General features: G+C 42.7%; 1 protein-coding gene across 1 annotated transcript in view; it reads left to right on the top strand.

Annotated features, from left to right (window-relative positions):
- Window positions 1–14,733, top strand: part of LOC121312861 (A disintegrin and metalloproteinase with thrombospondin motifs 16-like) — a 72,599-nt gene that overhangs the window by 43,889 nt on the left and 13,977 nt on the right. Inside the window, exons 15-18 of the mRNA XM_041244713.1 lie at window positions 3,952–4,075; window positions 4,517–4,761; window positions 7,019–7,157; window positions 10,567–10,693. Of these exons, the coding sequence (XP_041100647.1) occupies window positions 3,952–4,075; window positions 4,517–4,761; window positions 7,019–7,157; window positions 10,567–10,693 (635 nt within the window). The remainder of the gene's footprint in view (window positions 1–3,951; window positions 4,076–4,516; window positions 4,762–7,018; window positions 7,158–10,566; window positions 10,694–14,733) is intronic.

Raw genomic sequence — 14,733 nt, 5'->3', positions numbered from 1 at the left:
TTTTTGTGAGTTTTGTTTTTGCTTTATTTGTGTTTGAGTATCTGTTATTTTGCCCTTGTGCACTTTATTTTTGTTTATTTATAATAAAATAGTTATTTTTTTGAACTGCAGTCTGTCTCTGGGCCTCTATCCACTCGCCAGCCTGCCACATTTGGTGTCAGAAGTGGGATAGCGCCACCTAGAGGCTCAGAGCAGTATTTTTGTTTTGTTTGGTGGAATTTTTGGGATAATTTTTTTTTTTTTTTTTTTTTTTTTTTGAAAAAAAAAAAAAAAAAAAAAAATGGGAAAGAAGAGCAGACAGCGGCAAAGGCAGAAAAAAGCAGCAGCTGAAGAAATGTAAGCTGCTGCAGCCACCGCTGGAGGACCCGGCCAGCCTCTTCCCCTGGTGTTCCTGGTGCGGGAAGGAAGACCATCGTTGGCGGTCCTGCCCAGACGTGCCACCGGCAAACTGGTGTGGCCGGTGTGAGGAGGACGGCCACAACTGGGCAGGATGCCCCTACAACCAGGCCCAGGAAGAGGTGCCTTGTTCACCCCGGGCATCAGGGGCCACCCCACTACCTCTAGCACCACCACCTTCACCACCGTCCCAGGAGATCTGGGACTGGTTGATGCACCCTGAGGCAGACCTCGTCCACGATCTCCCCATAGTTATCAACACGCTGTGGCGTCGAGATGGGGAGAGGTGGGAACAGTGGGAGGAACAACACCACCCAATATCCTTCCCAGAGGTTGCTCTCATGGTGGTTAATTACCTGGCGGTAGACATGGGAGATCCACCGGTCACTCCAATAAAGAGAGGTGAGCCGTCGTCCCCAGAGCCAGAGAGGGGTGAGGAGCTGCCGTCGCTCCCAGAGCCAGAGAGGGGTGAGGAGCTGCCGTCGTCCCCAGAGCCAGAGAGGGGTGAGGAGCCTCCGTCGCCCCCAGAGCCAGAGAGGGGTGAGGAGCTGCCGTCGCTCCCAGAGCCAGAGAGGGGTGAGGAGCTGCCGTCGTCCCCAGAGCCAGAGAGGGGTGAGGAGCTGCCGTCGTCCCCAGAGCCAGAGAGGGGTGAGGAGCTGCCGTCGTTCCCAGAGCCAGAGAGGGGTGAGGAGCTGCCGTCGCTCCCAGAGCCAGAGAGGGGTGAGGAGCTGCCGTCGCTCCCAGAGCCAGAGAGGGGTGAGGAGCTGCCGTCGCTCCCAGAGCCAGAGAGGGGTGAGGATCTGCTGTCGCTCCCAGAGCCAGAGAGGGGTGAGGATCTGCTGTCGCTCCCAGAGCCAGAGAGGGAGGAGGATCTGCTGTCGCTCCCAGAGAGAGAGAGGGAGGAGGATCTGCTGTCGCTCCCAGAGCCAGAGAGGGAGGAGGATCTGCTGTCGCTCCCAGAGCCAGAGAGGGGTGAGGATCTGCTGTCGCTCCCAGAGCCAGAGAGGGGTGAGGATCTGCTGTCGCTCCCAGAGCCAGAGAGGGAGGAGGATCTGCTGTCGCTCCCAGAGCCAGAGAGGGAGGAGGATCTGCTGTCGCTCCCAGAGCCAGAGAGGGAGGAGGATCTGCTGTCGCTCCCAGAGCCAGAGAGGGAGGAGGATCTGCTGTCGCTCCCAGAGCCAGAGAGGGAGGAGGATCTGCTGTCGCTCCCAGAGCCAGAGAGGGAGGAGGATCTGCCGTCGCTCCCAGAGCCAGAGAGGGAGGAGGATCTGCTGTCGCTCCCAGAGAGAGAGAGGGAGGAGGATCTGCTGTCGCTCCCAGAGCCAGAGAGGGAGGAGGATCTGCTGTCGCTCCCAGAGCCAGAGAGGGAGGAGGATCTGCTGTCGCTCCCAGAGCCAGAGAGGGAGGAGGATCTGCCGTCGCTCCCAGAGCCAGAGAGGGAGGAGGAGCTGCCGTCGCTCCCAGAGCCAGAGAGGGGTGAGGAGCCGCCGTCGCTCCCAGAGCCAGAGAGGGGTGAGGAGCCTCCGTCGCTCCCAGAGCCAGAGAGGGAGGAGGATCTGCCGTCGTCCTCAGAGCCAGAGAGGGAGGAGCCGCCGCCGCTCTCAGAACCAGAGGGAGCCGGGCCGCCGCCGCCGCCTGAGCCACCAGAGGGAGCCGGGCCGCCGCCGCCGCCTCCGCCACCAGAGGGAGCCGGGCCGCCGTCGCCGCCTCCGCCACCAGAGGGAGCCGGGCCGCCGCCGCCGCCTCCGCCACCAGAGGGAGCCGGGCCGCCGCCGCCGCCTCCGCCACCAGAGGGAGCCGGGCCGCCGCCGCCGCCTCCGCCACCAGAGGGAGCCGGGCCGCCGCCGCCGCCTCCGCCACCAGAGGGAGCCGGGCCGCCGCCGCCGCCTCCGCCACCAGAGGGAGCCGGGCCGCCGCCTCCGCCACCAGAGGGAGCCGGGCCGCCGCCTCCGCCACCAGAGGGAGCCGGGCCGCCGCCGCCGCCTCCGCCACCAGAGGGAGCCGGGGCCGCCGCCGCCGCCACCAGAGGGAGCCGGGCCGCCGCCGCCGCCTCCGCCACCAGAGGGAGCCGGGCCGCCGTCGCCGCCTCCGCCACCAGAGGGAGCCGGGCCGCCGTCGCCGCCTCCGCCACCAGAGGGAGCCGGGCCGCCGTCGCCGCCTCCGCCACCAGAGGGAGCCGGGCCGCCGTCGCCATGCTACCTTGGACATTCGGGGCCCCCTCAACCAAAGAAGGCTTGGGGGCTCCGACATCAACCCCGCCCACCACCACCCACCATAACAGCCCACCCAAGGGACATAATTGGACTCTTGGGGGGAGGAGGGGGGGGGGGGGGGGGGGGAAGGGGGGAGTTGGCCGATTGCGGCCGGTGTACGTTGTACATGGGGGGAGGTGTGTGGCAGAGCAAAGCTCTGCCCTTTTAAATTGGCAGGGATGGGGTTAACTTCCCCTGCCTGCCTGAGTTTATTATGTTCAGGTGGCTGGGGTTGATTAGTTGATTAGGTTGATTAACGATCAATCAACGCCCAGCCACCTGATATAAAAGGAGGCCTCTGCTTCTCATTTGGGAGGAGGGAGCTGAGGAAGCAGGTTGGTGTTTGTTTTGTGGTTTTTTGAATTTTCTAAATCCAGTGAAGGCATTGCCCAGCCTGGAAACTTTATTTTTGTGAGTTTTGTTTTTGCTTTATTTGTGTTTGAGTATCTGTTATTTTGCCCTTGTGCACTTTATTTTTGTTTATTTATAATAAAATAGTTATTTTTTTGAACTGCAGTCTGTCTCTGGGCCTCTATCCACTCGCCAGCCTGCCACAAGCACAAACACAAACTACGGTTTGCAGCATTTAAGAACATAAGAAAGTTTACAAACGAGAGGAGGCCATTCGGCCCATCTTGCTCGTTTGGTTGTTAGTAGCTTATTGATCCCAGAATCTCATCAAGCAGCTTCTTGAAGGATCCCAGGGTGTCAGCTTCAACAACATTACTGGGGAGTTGATTCCATTTAGAGCTTGCCCTTGGTTCAAATTACTTATTATTCATTATTATAATAATTGTGTTTTAACTACTATCTGTTGTGGATTAACTGCATTTAATAAATTCTCTCCTGTCACATTTCATCAGTGCTTGGCAAGCAGCTTTGTTGAATGTGATTAAGAGTGGGGTGTTGAGAAAAACAGTTGTTTTACTGGGATTTAGTGAATGTAGAAGCCAGATTGTTACAGCCCTTTAATCAGTGAAAGAGTGTTCAAACACCAAGACTTTTTAAGGGTGGAGTACAGTCAAGTTATGTTAACAAGCAATCCAAGTCAGTTTTTTTTTATGAATAAAGGTGTAAAGTGCACCTCTATCAAGTGGTAAACAAGCATAAAGACATGTTCTTAAAGAATGTGTTATTGAAAGTAAGCTGTGGGTTAGCAAGGAGTACTATACGATGTATTTTGTATCAGTTTCATGTTTTTTTTTTTTTTTTATATATCACATTTAAGCACAGCTGAAATATATTTCTCTGTGTTTTTCTGACTCTCATGCTTTATGAATATTTTAATGTTCCTTTCTTGCAGCTTGTTGGCTGTGACCATGTGTTGGGCTCCAGCGCTGTGCTGGATGCCTGTGGTGTCTGCAAAGGCAACAACTCAACTTGTAAAATGTCCAAGGGCCAGTACCACAAACAGCATTACACAAATCGTGAGTACTGTATGCACTTAGATATTGCTTCACATACATATGGTAGACCACATGCTGGCTCTGAATGTGAGACAGGTAACGAGAACAACTGATGTGGTTTAAAATATATATGTTATTCGTTCCTGAGTCAAGCAACCTTTAAAAATAAATACCAGGGATATAGAATATAGATTCCAAGCAACAAATCATATCCCATATAAAAATGTACTAAGGTAATTTTGTGGTTTTTCCAATTGTTAACTATGCTTTCCCCTAATTTGCATGGAGCTTTACAATGCTTTACCACTATGTGTTATTCTTTTAAGGATATTGTGTACAATTGGCTGGTGAATAAATTAATACTTACAGCAGTTTGTTGTTTTACTCAGAACAAAATATAATATCAGGTACCATTTTAATGTGTTTTCTAACGGTTTGAAATACCTGTCCTTCTCTTAATAGAATACCACAGTGTAGTTACCATTCCAGCAGGAGCCCGCAGCATTCGCGTGTATGAAATGAACAGCTCCACCTCCTACTTGGCGGTGAGAAACTCCTATCACAAGTACTACCTCAACGGGTACTGGACTGTAGACTGGCCTGGAAGGCACACATTTTCTGGGACTGTGTTTGACTACAAGAGGCCGTACAGTCGACCCGAGAGTCTCGCGGCCACAGGACCTACAAACGAGACTTTAGTGGTAGAGGTATGTGTTATAGAACCTTATATATTCACAGCAATCCAAATCCAAAAGTGCCTGTTAAAAATGAATAGCATATTAAAATTCTTATTTGCCAACAAGCAAGACAGGAAATGTCGTTGTTTAGTTTAAATCAATTTAGAAGTAAAATATGAAAACCAAAAAAATCTAATATGTGTCTTCTACTTTCTATTTTAAAAGTAGCTGATTTAGAGAAGCATGATATCTTTGCTTTTGCATGAATGTTTTCTTTAAATATGAAATAATCCTCTATTATACTGCAATGATATGGGTCCTTTAACAAAAAAAAAAAAAAAAAAACAGAGACATTTTTGGAAAGCATGAGATTTTCCAGGTCAATTTGATTGTGACATTGCAGGACGATTAATTGTGACTTAATTATATTTCTGTCCCCTTTTATTAAAAACAACTTTCAACTTTAAAGAAATCAGTATCTCAGTCGTAGAAAATAACGATAGTTTGGAATTGCATGATCATACATTATTAAATTAGTTGGCATCTGGTAGTGATCAACATTGGGAAACATTAACATGGGGGGGGGGGGGGGGGGTGTCTATAGAAGACTGGTGGCAACACACTGATTAAAATATTTTTATTTCCTCTCTAAGAACAAAGTTCAAAAGTCACATTGACAACCTATTTATCACAGTACTGATTTTATTATCACACACACACACACACACCTGTTCAGCATTTGGGCACAGCACCTGCAGGAGAACTGTCCCTTTTAAAATAGAGCCATGTTTTACTAGTTTCTTTAATTATTTCTGTGTTAATCGCTGCTATGGTGTGTTGACAAAAGAACGTATCAAGGTAGAGGATGAATACAAATTGGCTTGTTTCCAGTGCAGGAAATTATTTTCTTTTTGCAGTTAAAAATATATTGTTAATGGGAAGCCCCTTGTTGTAGCAGTGGATCCCTATAGGTTCCAAATCCTGTAAGCTGTGTATACAGTACTGTAAATCTAAATCAAATCTATGAACTTGACCATACAGTGGTTTCATGGAGAAATACCTTAAATCTATATTAAGATATTCTAGATATTCTATATCTGTGTGTGTGAAATCAACAGAAGAGCAAAAACTGGCTGGAGTGCCTTTGGAAGATTAAGCATGGTTCTAAAGTGAAACTACCCTTATGCCTCAAGAGGAAAGTCTTCGACCAATGCATGCTGCCAGTGCTAAGTTACGGATGCGAAACCTGGACCCTCAATGCAAAAATGACTTAAAACTTACAAATGACTCAATGTATGGAAGTATGCATGCTGGGAATAACAAGAAGAGACAGGAATGAATGCATAAGAGCACAAACAAAAGTATGCAGTGTTATTATAACAGCGAAAAAAACTGAAATGTAGCAAGAAGAACAGACCATCGCTGGACCAAGGAGATATTAGACTGGATCCCAGTCCCAGGCCTGATCTAGGCAGTGTCTGTGTGGTACAATGCACCTTCCATTTCTTGATGATTGATTAGACTGTGCTCACAGGCATATTCAGAGACTTCGATTTTTTTTTTTTTTTTTTTTTTGTACCCTTTTCCAGATCTGTGCTTTACAGTGATTTTATCCCTGACTTGCTTTGAAAGCCCCTTGGTCTTCATGGTTGAGTCTTTTCTTGAACTTCACTACCTGACCAAGGAACCTCACAGAGACAGGTGTTTTTATTCTGAAATCATGAGAACCACTAATATTGCACACAGACTGAGGCTAATTGTGTGGCTCTTTAAGGTCATTTTGTGCACCTGAATTAATTTAGGTTTGCCACAGCAAAGGGTTTGAATACTTATGCAATCATGACTTTTCCATTTTTAGTTCATATTAATTATCTATTTACTTCTATCTTTTTGTTTTTGCTTTGAATGTGTGGAGTAGGTTGTGTATATAACGCATATTAATTCCTACTTCAGAGTGTCATGACTGCAAGCTTTAAAGCAACAAAATGTGAAAACTGTGAGAGGGTCTGAATACTTTTGTAAGGCACTGTATCTACCATAGATTTGCATTTCCAAATGTGGCCCCCCTCATTCAGAAGACCCAACCCAAGCCAGCACCACTACTGTAAAGTCCAATCAGATTTTACCGGTTTTTAAATGTATACATTCTTTTTTTTTTTTTTATGTAAATTTGATGTGCTAGGTTACAGGGACGAAACATTAGATTAAGAAGTTATGAAAAAAATGAAAACTTGAAAGAGATCAAACATTAATAACCACCTTCTGATAATATGTTTTTGCAATGCAGATTCTCCTTCAGGGCAGAAATCCAGGGGTCGGTTGGGAATACACTCTTCCAAAACCAGATGGTGATAAGATGATGTTACCAAAGCACAACTACACATGGGCCATAGTCCGAGCTGAGTGCTCAGTGTCCTGTGGGGGAGGTAATGTCTTTGTACCAGCATTTTTAATAAATAAATCATGGTATCTGACTTGTAAGTCATGCTCCCTTCTGAAGTCCTTTGGGCATCCATGGGAGGCAGAAGGGTTGAAGAAGCTAAATGCTATTTTTGAAAATAACACTATGTAACACAATTTTTGTTCCTGGATAGTAAGTGTTATTTCCTAATTGCTTATGCCTCAAAAGTATAGAAAATGGCTATTATTCCCCACAAACTTTGCTTTTGTGACCAGGACAGTGATATTTCAAAATATCACTATTTCCAATGGGAAAACGGGCAAATGTGTGTCTTTTCGTTCACATAAAGTCCGAAAAAAACAACATATGAATCCAAAATAACATGTATTTATACTAAAGTAATACAAAAATGACTACAAAAGATTTAGAAGTGAGTAGTTTTTCAAGATTTACGATTATACTGTAAATACAGTATAATCGTAAATTATACAGTTCCAGATTGTTCAGCCAGCTAATAATAACAAACAGTGTTTTGTTTTGTTTTTTAGACACAACAGAACAAAAAAAAAAAAACATTAATGATAATAATTCTCCCATTCTCCTTCTGGTTCACCATTAACCATACAAAGGAACAGATCACTTTGCTCAGTCCCCTTTTGTACCATCAATCATAACCACTTGGTTGTTGAGTGCAACAGCTCCTCCAATTCACAGCTGCACATCGTTTCCCTTCCGGGTCGATTATTTATTGTACTAGAGCTCTGCCCCCTTTCTAATGACCAAATTCCGCCTAACACTGGGAATGAATTGTCTGGCCATCCAGTCCAGAGCACTATGTTCTCTTTACACAGCGCCCTCACAGGCCAGGAGGGAGATGTATCATTAAGAATAATTTTGTCTCTGTCACAAGGGCCTATAATTACAGAGGTCTTCAAAGCTTCTGGGAGTTGCCTAAGGTCCAACAGAACATGAAGAACAAAGCCAAAATAAGTAAATTCACTTTGCCTTTCAGGCCGTAGACCTTTCAAAAACCTTTGGACATAGGATGTCTACACCTGTGTTCAGTTTAAAGCAACAGATACAAATGGCAAACTAGAATGGCTTTTTTCAGGGCATTTGTTCAGAATGTTTTGTGGTAGAAGTTTTTCACTCAACTTCTGAAAGAGACTCAGTGAGACAAACAAGGTCGAATCGAACAAAATTTATTACTCAAGGCTTGCAAACCTGAAAGCACACTCAACACACGCAGGTGTTAGGAATACCAAGCTATGCTCTGAATATGCAGAGCCAGTAAGCATAATATATACCTTGTAACCTACAGCTATTGCGAGCCAATCACAGAAGCTTAACTCAATATTCACGGATAGCAACAGCTTGGAAGATTAAGATGTGACCAATCATATGCAACAATACCTATTCTGACTAAGCCGGTGACATTTCTGTGAACTGTCACGGATGCAGCTTGCGGTTGCTAAATAAAGAGAACTTCCTCTTTCTAGCTTGTAGTCAGTATTTTTCCATTCCTTATAGGGGCCGCTTGCCCTGCAGCAAAAAAGAGGAAGTATGTTCAAAGACAACTACCAGTACATAATACATTATTATTATACCTAAATCTTATAACCTGTAATAGCATTTAAACCTGAGCATGGAAACCCTAAACAATCATAGCAGTAGCAACATTATAATTTTCCCACCACAATTTAACCTGATGCTCTGATGCTAGTCTGTAACTCCCTACAACATGGTCAACTGGGTATAATCTACTCAACTGTTGATTTTATACATACTACAAATAATTCTCATGATTATTAGGATCCTGATTATGTGTATGCACAATTGTTTTATGTGCTGTAATACAGGGGTGATTGGTCCTAAGTGCATGTTTTAAAAATATTGCTTTCTTTTATGTACAAAATGTAGAACTTTAGGGGCCATATTTATCAGGTTTTTTCTCTCAAGGGAAACTTGAGATTGATTAGAAGATGCTTAATTTAAGGACATGCAAGTTTGCCTGACTGTTTTATTATTAGCTTTATAAGTTGTTAAAATGGTACATGTAAAGCCTGCAAAATTATATGATAGAAAACAAAAGCATAAAAATACTGTAAGAGTTTTAGGTTTACTGTTTAATTCATTAACACCTTTGAGTCTTTTGAGTTGATGGTCTCCAAACCATTCTAAAATCACCTCTTATCCCTGCTGTCTAAAAATCATGCACAATAGGCATAGTGGAAGATTTAAATATTTAAACTAGTTTACTATAGAAGGAGTTTAATGTATTTGCTGTGTACCATACTAGACATGATTGCAGACATGATTGCAAGGAATTAAAATGCTCCTGTTACAGGAATCAGATTCCCAGTTAAGTCACTCTCAGTCCCTGCAATAGAAGCATTTTGACCTCAGTTCTTATTTCTAGAAGAGAAGCACAGAACTCCCCTGCATTGCACCATCAGCGTGCTTTAGTGATCTATGGACATGGAGGAAACTTCATGAAGATTAAATGGAGGAATAGTTTTATTTTAATTTCAATATGGTAGCTGTCAGGTTGGATCAGTGCACAGAAGTTATGTCCATCCTTTGTCCTCATGTCTTAGCAGGGTTTCAGACTGTTTTGAATGTGCTTTGGCTTTGTGGTCGACTTTTTCGTTGACAAATTCTCACAGAAGAGAAGGCAGGGTAGCACAAGTGGAAATACTGCATATTTCTTTAGCCTTCAATTTGGGGATCTGATACCAGTCTCTCCACGGAAATAAAATAATTTAGTTCCAGAAGGTTTTATCTAAAGTTGACACCTCACAAAGATGTTATAAAACATGTGTGGCGATTTATTGTATGTTATGTTTCTAACAGTACAGCTAAACAGAAGTGTCACAATATGTGATAGCGTATTGCTGTTGTGTACAATTGTGAAGCCAGGCCCTTCCATATTAAAGTGGCTGTGCCTGAAATAGGGTGTTGATTGAGTGTTTAATGGTTGTTCTGTTTGCCTAGTGCAGTAATTTAACCTCTGCTGTAATTTACCACACTGTCCAAAACAAAATGCTTAATTGTGTAAACAGTGTTATTTAAGCAATGATATGGAAGGAATTATTTGTGATTTATAAACCACTTTTGGTCAATAATGGGTCTGGGCTGCAAGCTTCCAGTTTGTTTACAAGGCAGATGGCTAATTCTAACGGTCCTAGTTTACTTCAGGTACCTGCACTAAATCAAAACGATTCAATCAGTAGGTGAATGTAGTGTTAAATTCACTGAAGGCATGTATGTACAGCTGTTTTGGGGCAGAATGATAATGTAATCCTTTTACCTTCGTCTTCTTTATCCTGCGTAAGAGGATGACCGAGATAAGCAAATCCATGATTGACATTGTAAGATGATCTTCTCATTATGATATGTTGGTAATAAATAATTTTGTGTGTTACTCAATGCAGGCCAGATGACCACGAAAGCATCTTGTTACCGCAACTTACGCGTGCAAGTGAGAATGTCCTTCTGTAACCCCAAGACTCGGCCTATGACTGGACTGGTCTCCTGTAACGCACAAGCTTGCCCTCCGAGGTATGAAAGAAGCATGTTCAGCAGCATAATGGCAGTAGGTTCTTTACATCGCAAGTGGGGGAAAAATCCAGAGCAGTTGATGCTGGCATGTTGAATGCTATTCACGAGAAACAGAAAAATCCAGTTTCAGTAAACAAGCTATCACTTTCCCTAATAGGAGTTAATTGCAGTTATAATGTGGAAATGTCTCATTTTTGTTTGACCTTTGCCTTCAAATTTCTCCTAGTGAGAAAACGTGACATGGTTGCTTATATTAAATGACATGTCCACCTTGCTTTCTGGAATGTTTCATTTGGTCACACCCCAAAACAAAAATGTTTTTTGAAAACAAGCTAAAGTCTCTCTTGGAATACACCATTAGCCACATTTGTGTATAATTATGGTTAAGGCTATGATTTTGGCACAGTCATTTTTAGTATATTTCATGGGCGAGGTGCAGCAAAAAAACAAGAATTCACAGATATTGACCAAGTAATGTAGTTTCAGCTACATCAACATACACAAGAGCTTTTAAATAGTACACCAAAACCACAAGGGTGTGTGGTCCAGTGACTAAAGAAAGGGGCTTGTAAGCAGGAGACCCCAGTTCAAATCACGGACTCACTGTGTGACCCTGAACAAGTCACTTGTGGTAGTTCAGTCTCAGTGCAGGTGCGTAGTTATTTGCTTAACACAATATTTTTTAAGGCCAAGGCAGCAGCTTGGGAGGTTGTGTAGTCCAATGGTTAATGAAAAGGGCTTGTAACCAGGAGGTTCCCAGTTCAAATCCCCAATCAGCCACTAACTCACTGTGTGACCCTGAGCAAGTCACTTGACCTCCTGGTGTTCAGTCTTTCAGTCGAGACCTTGTTGTAAGTGACTCTGCAGCAGATGCATAATTCAGACACCCTAGTCTCTGTAAGTCATCTTGGGGGAAAAAAGCATCTGCTAAATAAAGTAATAATAATAGAAAGACTGTTGCTTTTTACTACTGACCAGTTTAAATGTTACTTTAGATTACAAAACTTGCAGTACATACTTCAGACTCAGACATAATTTCTGGTTGGAGTCGAGGGTCTCTGACCCCGTGTTGCCAAATTTTCAGATCTGAAAGTCACCAGATCAGCCTCAGAAAATCGCTATTTAAACCAAACAATCATAATACATAGACACACCAACAACTACACATAGTAATGCAGTAGTGTAGTCTTAAATCTAGAAGTATGTGAAAATGGTTCCCAGCCTAAATTTCATAAACCAGCCTATGAAAAATTTAAATAAAGATTTAAAAAAGTACAAGATTTGGTTTAAAACATAAACATAAGGCCTGAAACTGCTGTTGATATATTAACGTCAAATGTAATAGGCTACGTGATGCATTTTAGAATACAGACTTATCACAATCAGCCGGCTGCTCTCCAAACCCTAAAGAGAATTGGAAAGTTTGTCACATCTGTAACTGCAAAAACAAAACTTCAAAATAAAAAAAGACACATTCAATATTTCCAGCTAAAAATGTCTTTATTGAGTCACAATAAAAATCCCGGCAGCAGAAACACGAGTAAGTTCATGCAATATCAGAACTGCGTCAAATATTGAAGAATATATTTATGACATCAACAGCAACAGCAAACAGCAATATTTTCAGCCTTCTAAAGAAGTCATTCCATGTCTCCTGTGTACAAAAAAAGCTAACAAAAATAAAAATGGTAGCCTGATATTTACATAAAATAAAACAATAACAGAAGCACCATCTTTAAAATGTTATATTTCAAGATGTTCACAAATTATTTATACAGTTAAAGTTTAACCGCTCAGCTTCATATTTAAAGTTGGTTTGAAACATAGGTAATATGGTTGCGAATGTAAAATATCAAACTTCAAATCAACTTTACCACTGGCGACGCCATGATGCTGGTTTGTTTAGAACCTTAAGCCTGTTGCTAAGCAAATGATACATTGACTTTTCTTGCATATTCAAATTGGGCAGGCCAATATTGGATTTCATTTTAACTACCCTGACAATGATTCTAAAAGGATGTTGCTAATACAGGATAATCTAAATGTGTTGCCAGTTTTATATTCTCCGATGACTGTCCTGGAAATCGCTAGATTTGTAGCGAGTCGCTTTTGACAAAAATTGTCGCCAAGTCAGCTGTTAAAGTCGCTAGATTTTGCGACCAAATTCAGTAAGTTGGCAACAGTGCTCCAACCCTTTTGCGAAAAATCGGAAGTACGCAATCTGCAATCTTGCGACGTGCGTCACTTTAGTCACCAGTTTACATGTTTGCTCCCTCAGCTATCTCATTCGCTGACTTACTACCTTTAAAATGCTGCGTGAAACAACCAAATAATTTACAGATACTCACAGATTTGAATTTTCAATGCACTATTCTGCATTTTTTAAAGGAAATAAAGAAAATGCCTAATCAAAAGTGTTACTACATCCATTTCCAAGATTTCACTTTTTTCAAATTTCCAATTTTCGTGATCTCCGTGACAAACTCATTGCCTTAATTATAAGTGAACATCATAAAAAAATATTAAATTGACCCCAAATACATCGCTTGACTGTAAGTGTACAACTTACTTACAGAAGCCCATGTAGTGTTTACAAGAAACATATTACTTTACCTTGCTGCATCCCTTGTTGTCCATATTTTTCAACATATTCCAGATTAATAAATAAGATGATTTTTATTTTTTTCAACTTTTACTCAGGAACACGGGATTTTTCTTCTAAACATTGCAGTGTATCCATTTCTTGCTCCCTCCAATAACAGTGCTGATGCTCTGCTTGTAAGTAGTGTCTTATTGTGGAAACAGAAAACCAGCATTGGTGCACAGGGGAGCGTGATCTGGATACACGGAGAGCCTCAGAAGGTGGTTGTTTTTTTGTTGTTTTGGTTTGTTTTTTTCGCCAGGTGAGTGTACCTGAGTAAATGTTGAGAAATGTTTTGTGTCATTTATGATCCCTGATGTGTAATTAAAGAGTCTTCATTATGTTTAAAATATAACGCTGCGATACAGACAACACAGGACACAGCAAAGGCAACGCGGTTTAAACGTTGCAGGGTGTTCTGGAACACCTTGTGGCAGCACAGGAAGTGAAATAGTGTGGTGGCAGGATCAAATTGGATGTGACTAGTGAATATACTTTAAAAAATGCTGTTGGTAAAAGAGGGTTAACAAAGCTGACAGGTTTTTGTCTGTCTAGAGATCGGAACATTCACATCATGGTTTAATTTACAAGTCATTACGATTCAGCGCACGCCAGCAAAATGAGCCGTTTTGGCATTTGGTGCTGTGTTCAGGTTTTTACAGTGATGTAAGCAGTGGCAGCCCCCCAGCTGTCCATGTCTGAGGGATGAGATCCTGTAAATTTATAAAACACTGTAGGTGTAGAATTACTGTCTGAATGTAGGGTCATCAGACTTACCAAATCCCCCCCGGCACCCAGTCTCAGCAGGGTATTGGAATTCATTTCAGCCCCCCCCACCCCCCCCCCCCAAAAAAAAAAATAGAGCTGGCTTTTACTAAATCATCAATGCCTATCTTGGACGTACACAGTGCAGGCATCTGGGAAAGTAATTTCTAAGGTACATGACTCATGATTACTTATTTGAGGATTCGTCGATGTGAATAGTTAGTTCCATTGCATAGTTGATACTGGGAATAAATTATAAAATGTTTTTTTTTAGCTTTGTAAGTATGTTGTTCACAATGTGGTGTGTTGTTTTTAAATATAATTTTTTCATTCTTGTTTTACATTTTCATCACTATTTTATGGTGTTTTAAATCATTCTGAATGTCTCTAGGTTACGTTGCCCCAGTATTGAGTCATCGTTTTGCCTAAATCAGCCTGTACCTGGGTTTGAGCTTGAGCATCCAAGATGCTGGAACTGAACAGCCTTCCTCATTCATTCCAAATGATGCGACAGTATGACTTTTCAACTCTGACAGCGGCCTGCTCTGTTTATATAAATGTAGAATAGTTGAGGCTGGCAGAGTGGAAAGGTCACATTGTCACATGAGTCAAACTCAAAGCTAGGTAAAGGCAG

The sequence above is a fragment of the Polyodon spathula genome, chromosome 3 (genome assembly GCF_017654505.1).
Source record: "Polyodon spathula isolate WHYD16114869_AA chromosome 3, ASM1765450v1, whole genome shotgun sequence".
Lineage (NCBI taxonomy): Eukaryota > Metazoa > Chordata > Actinopteri > Acipenseriformes > Polyodontidae > Polyodon > Polyodon spathula.
This window is presented reverse-complemented; position numbering and strand designations above follow the sequence as displayed.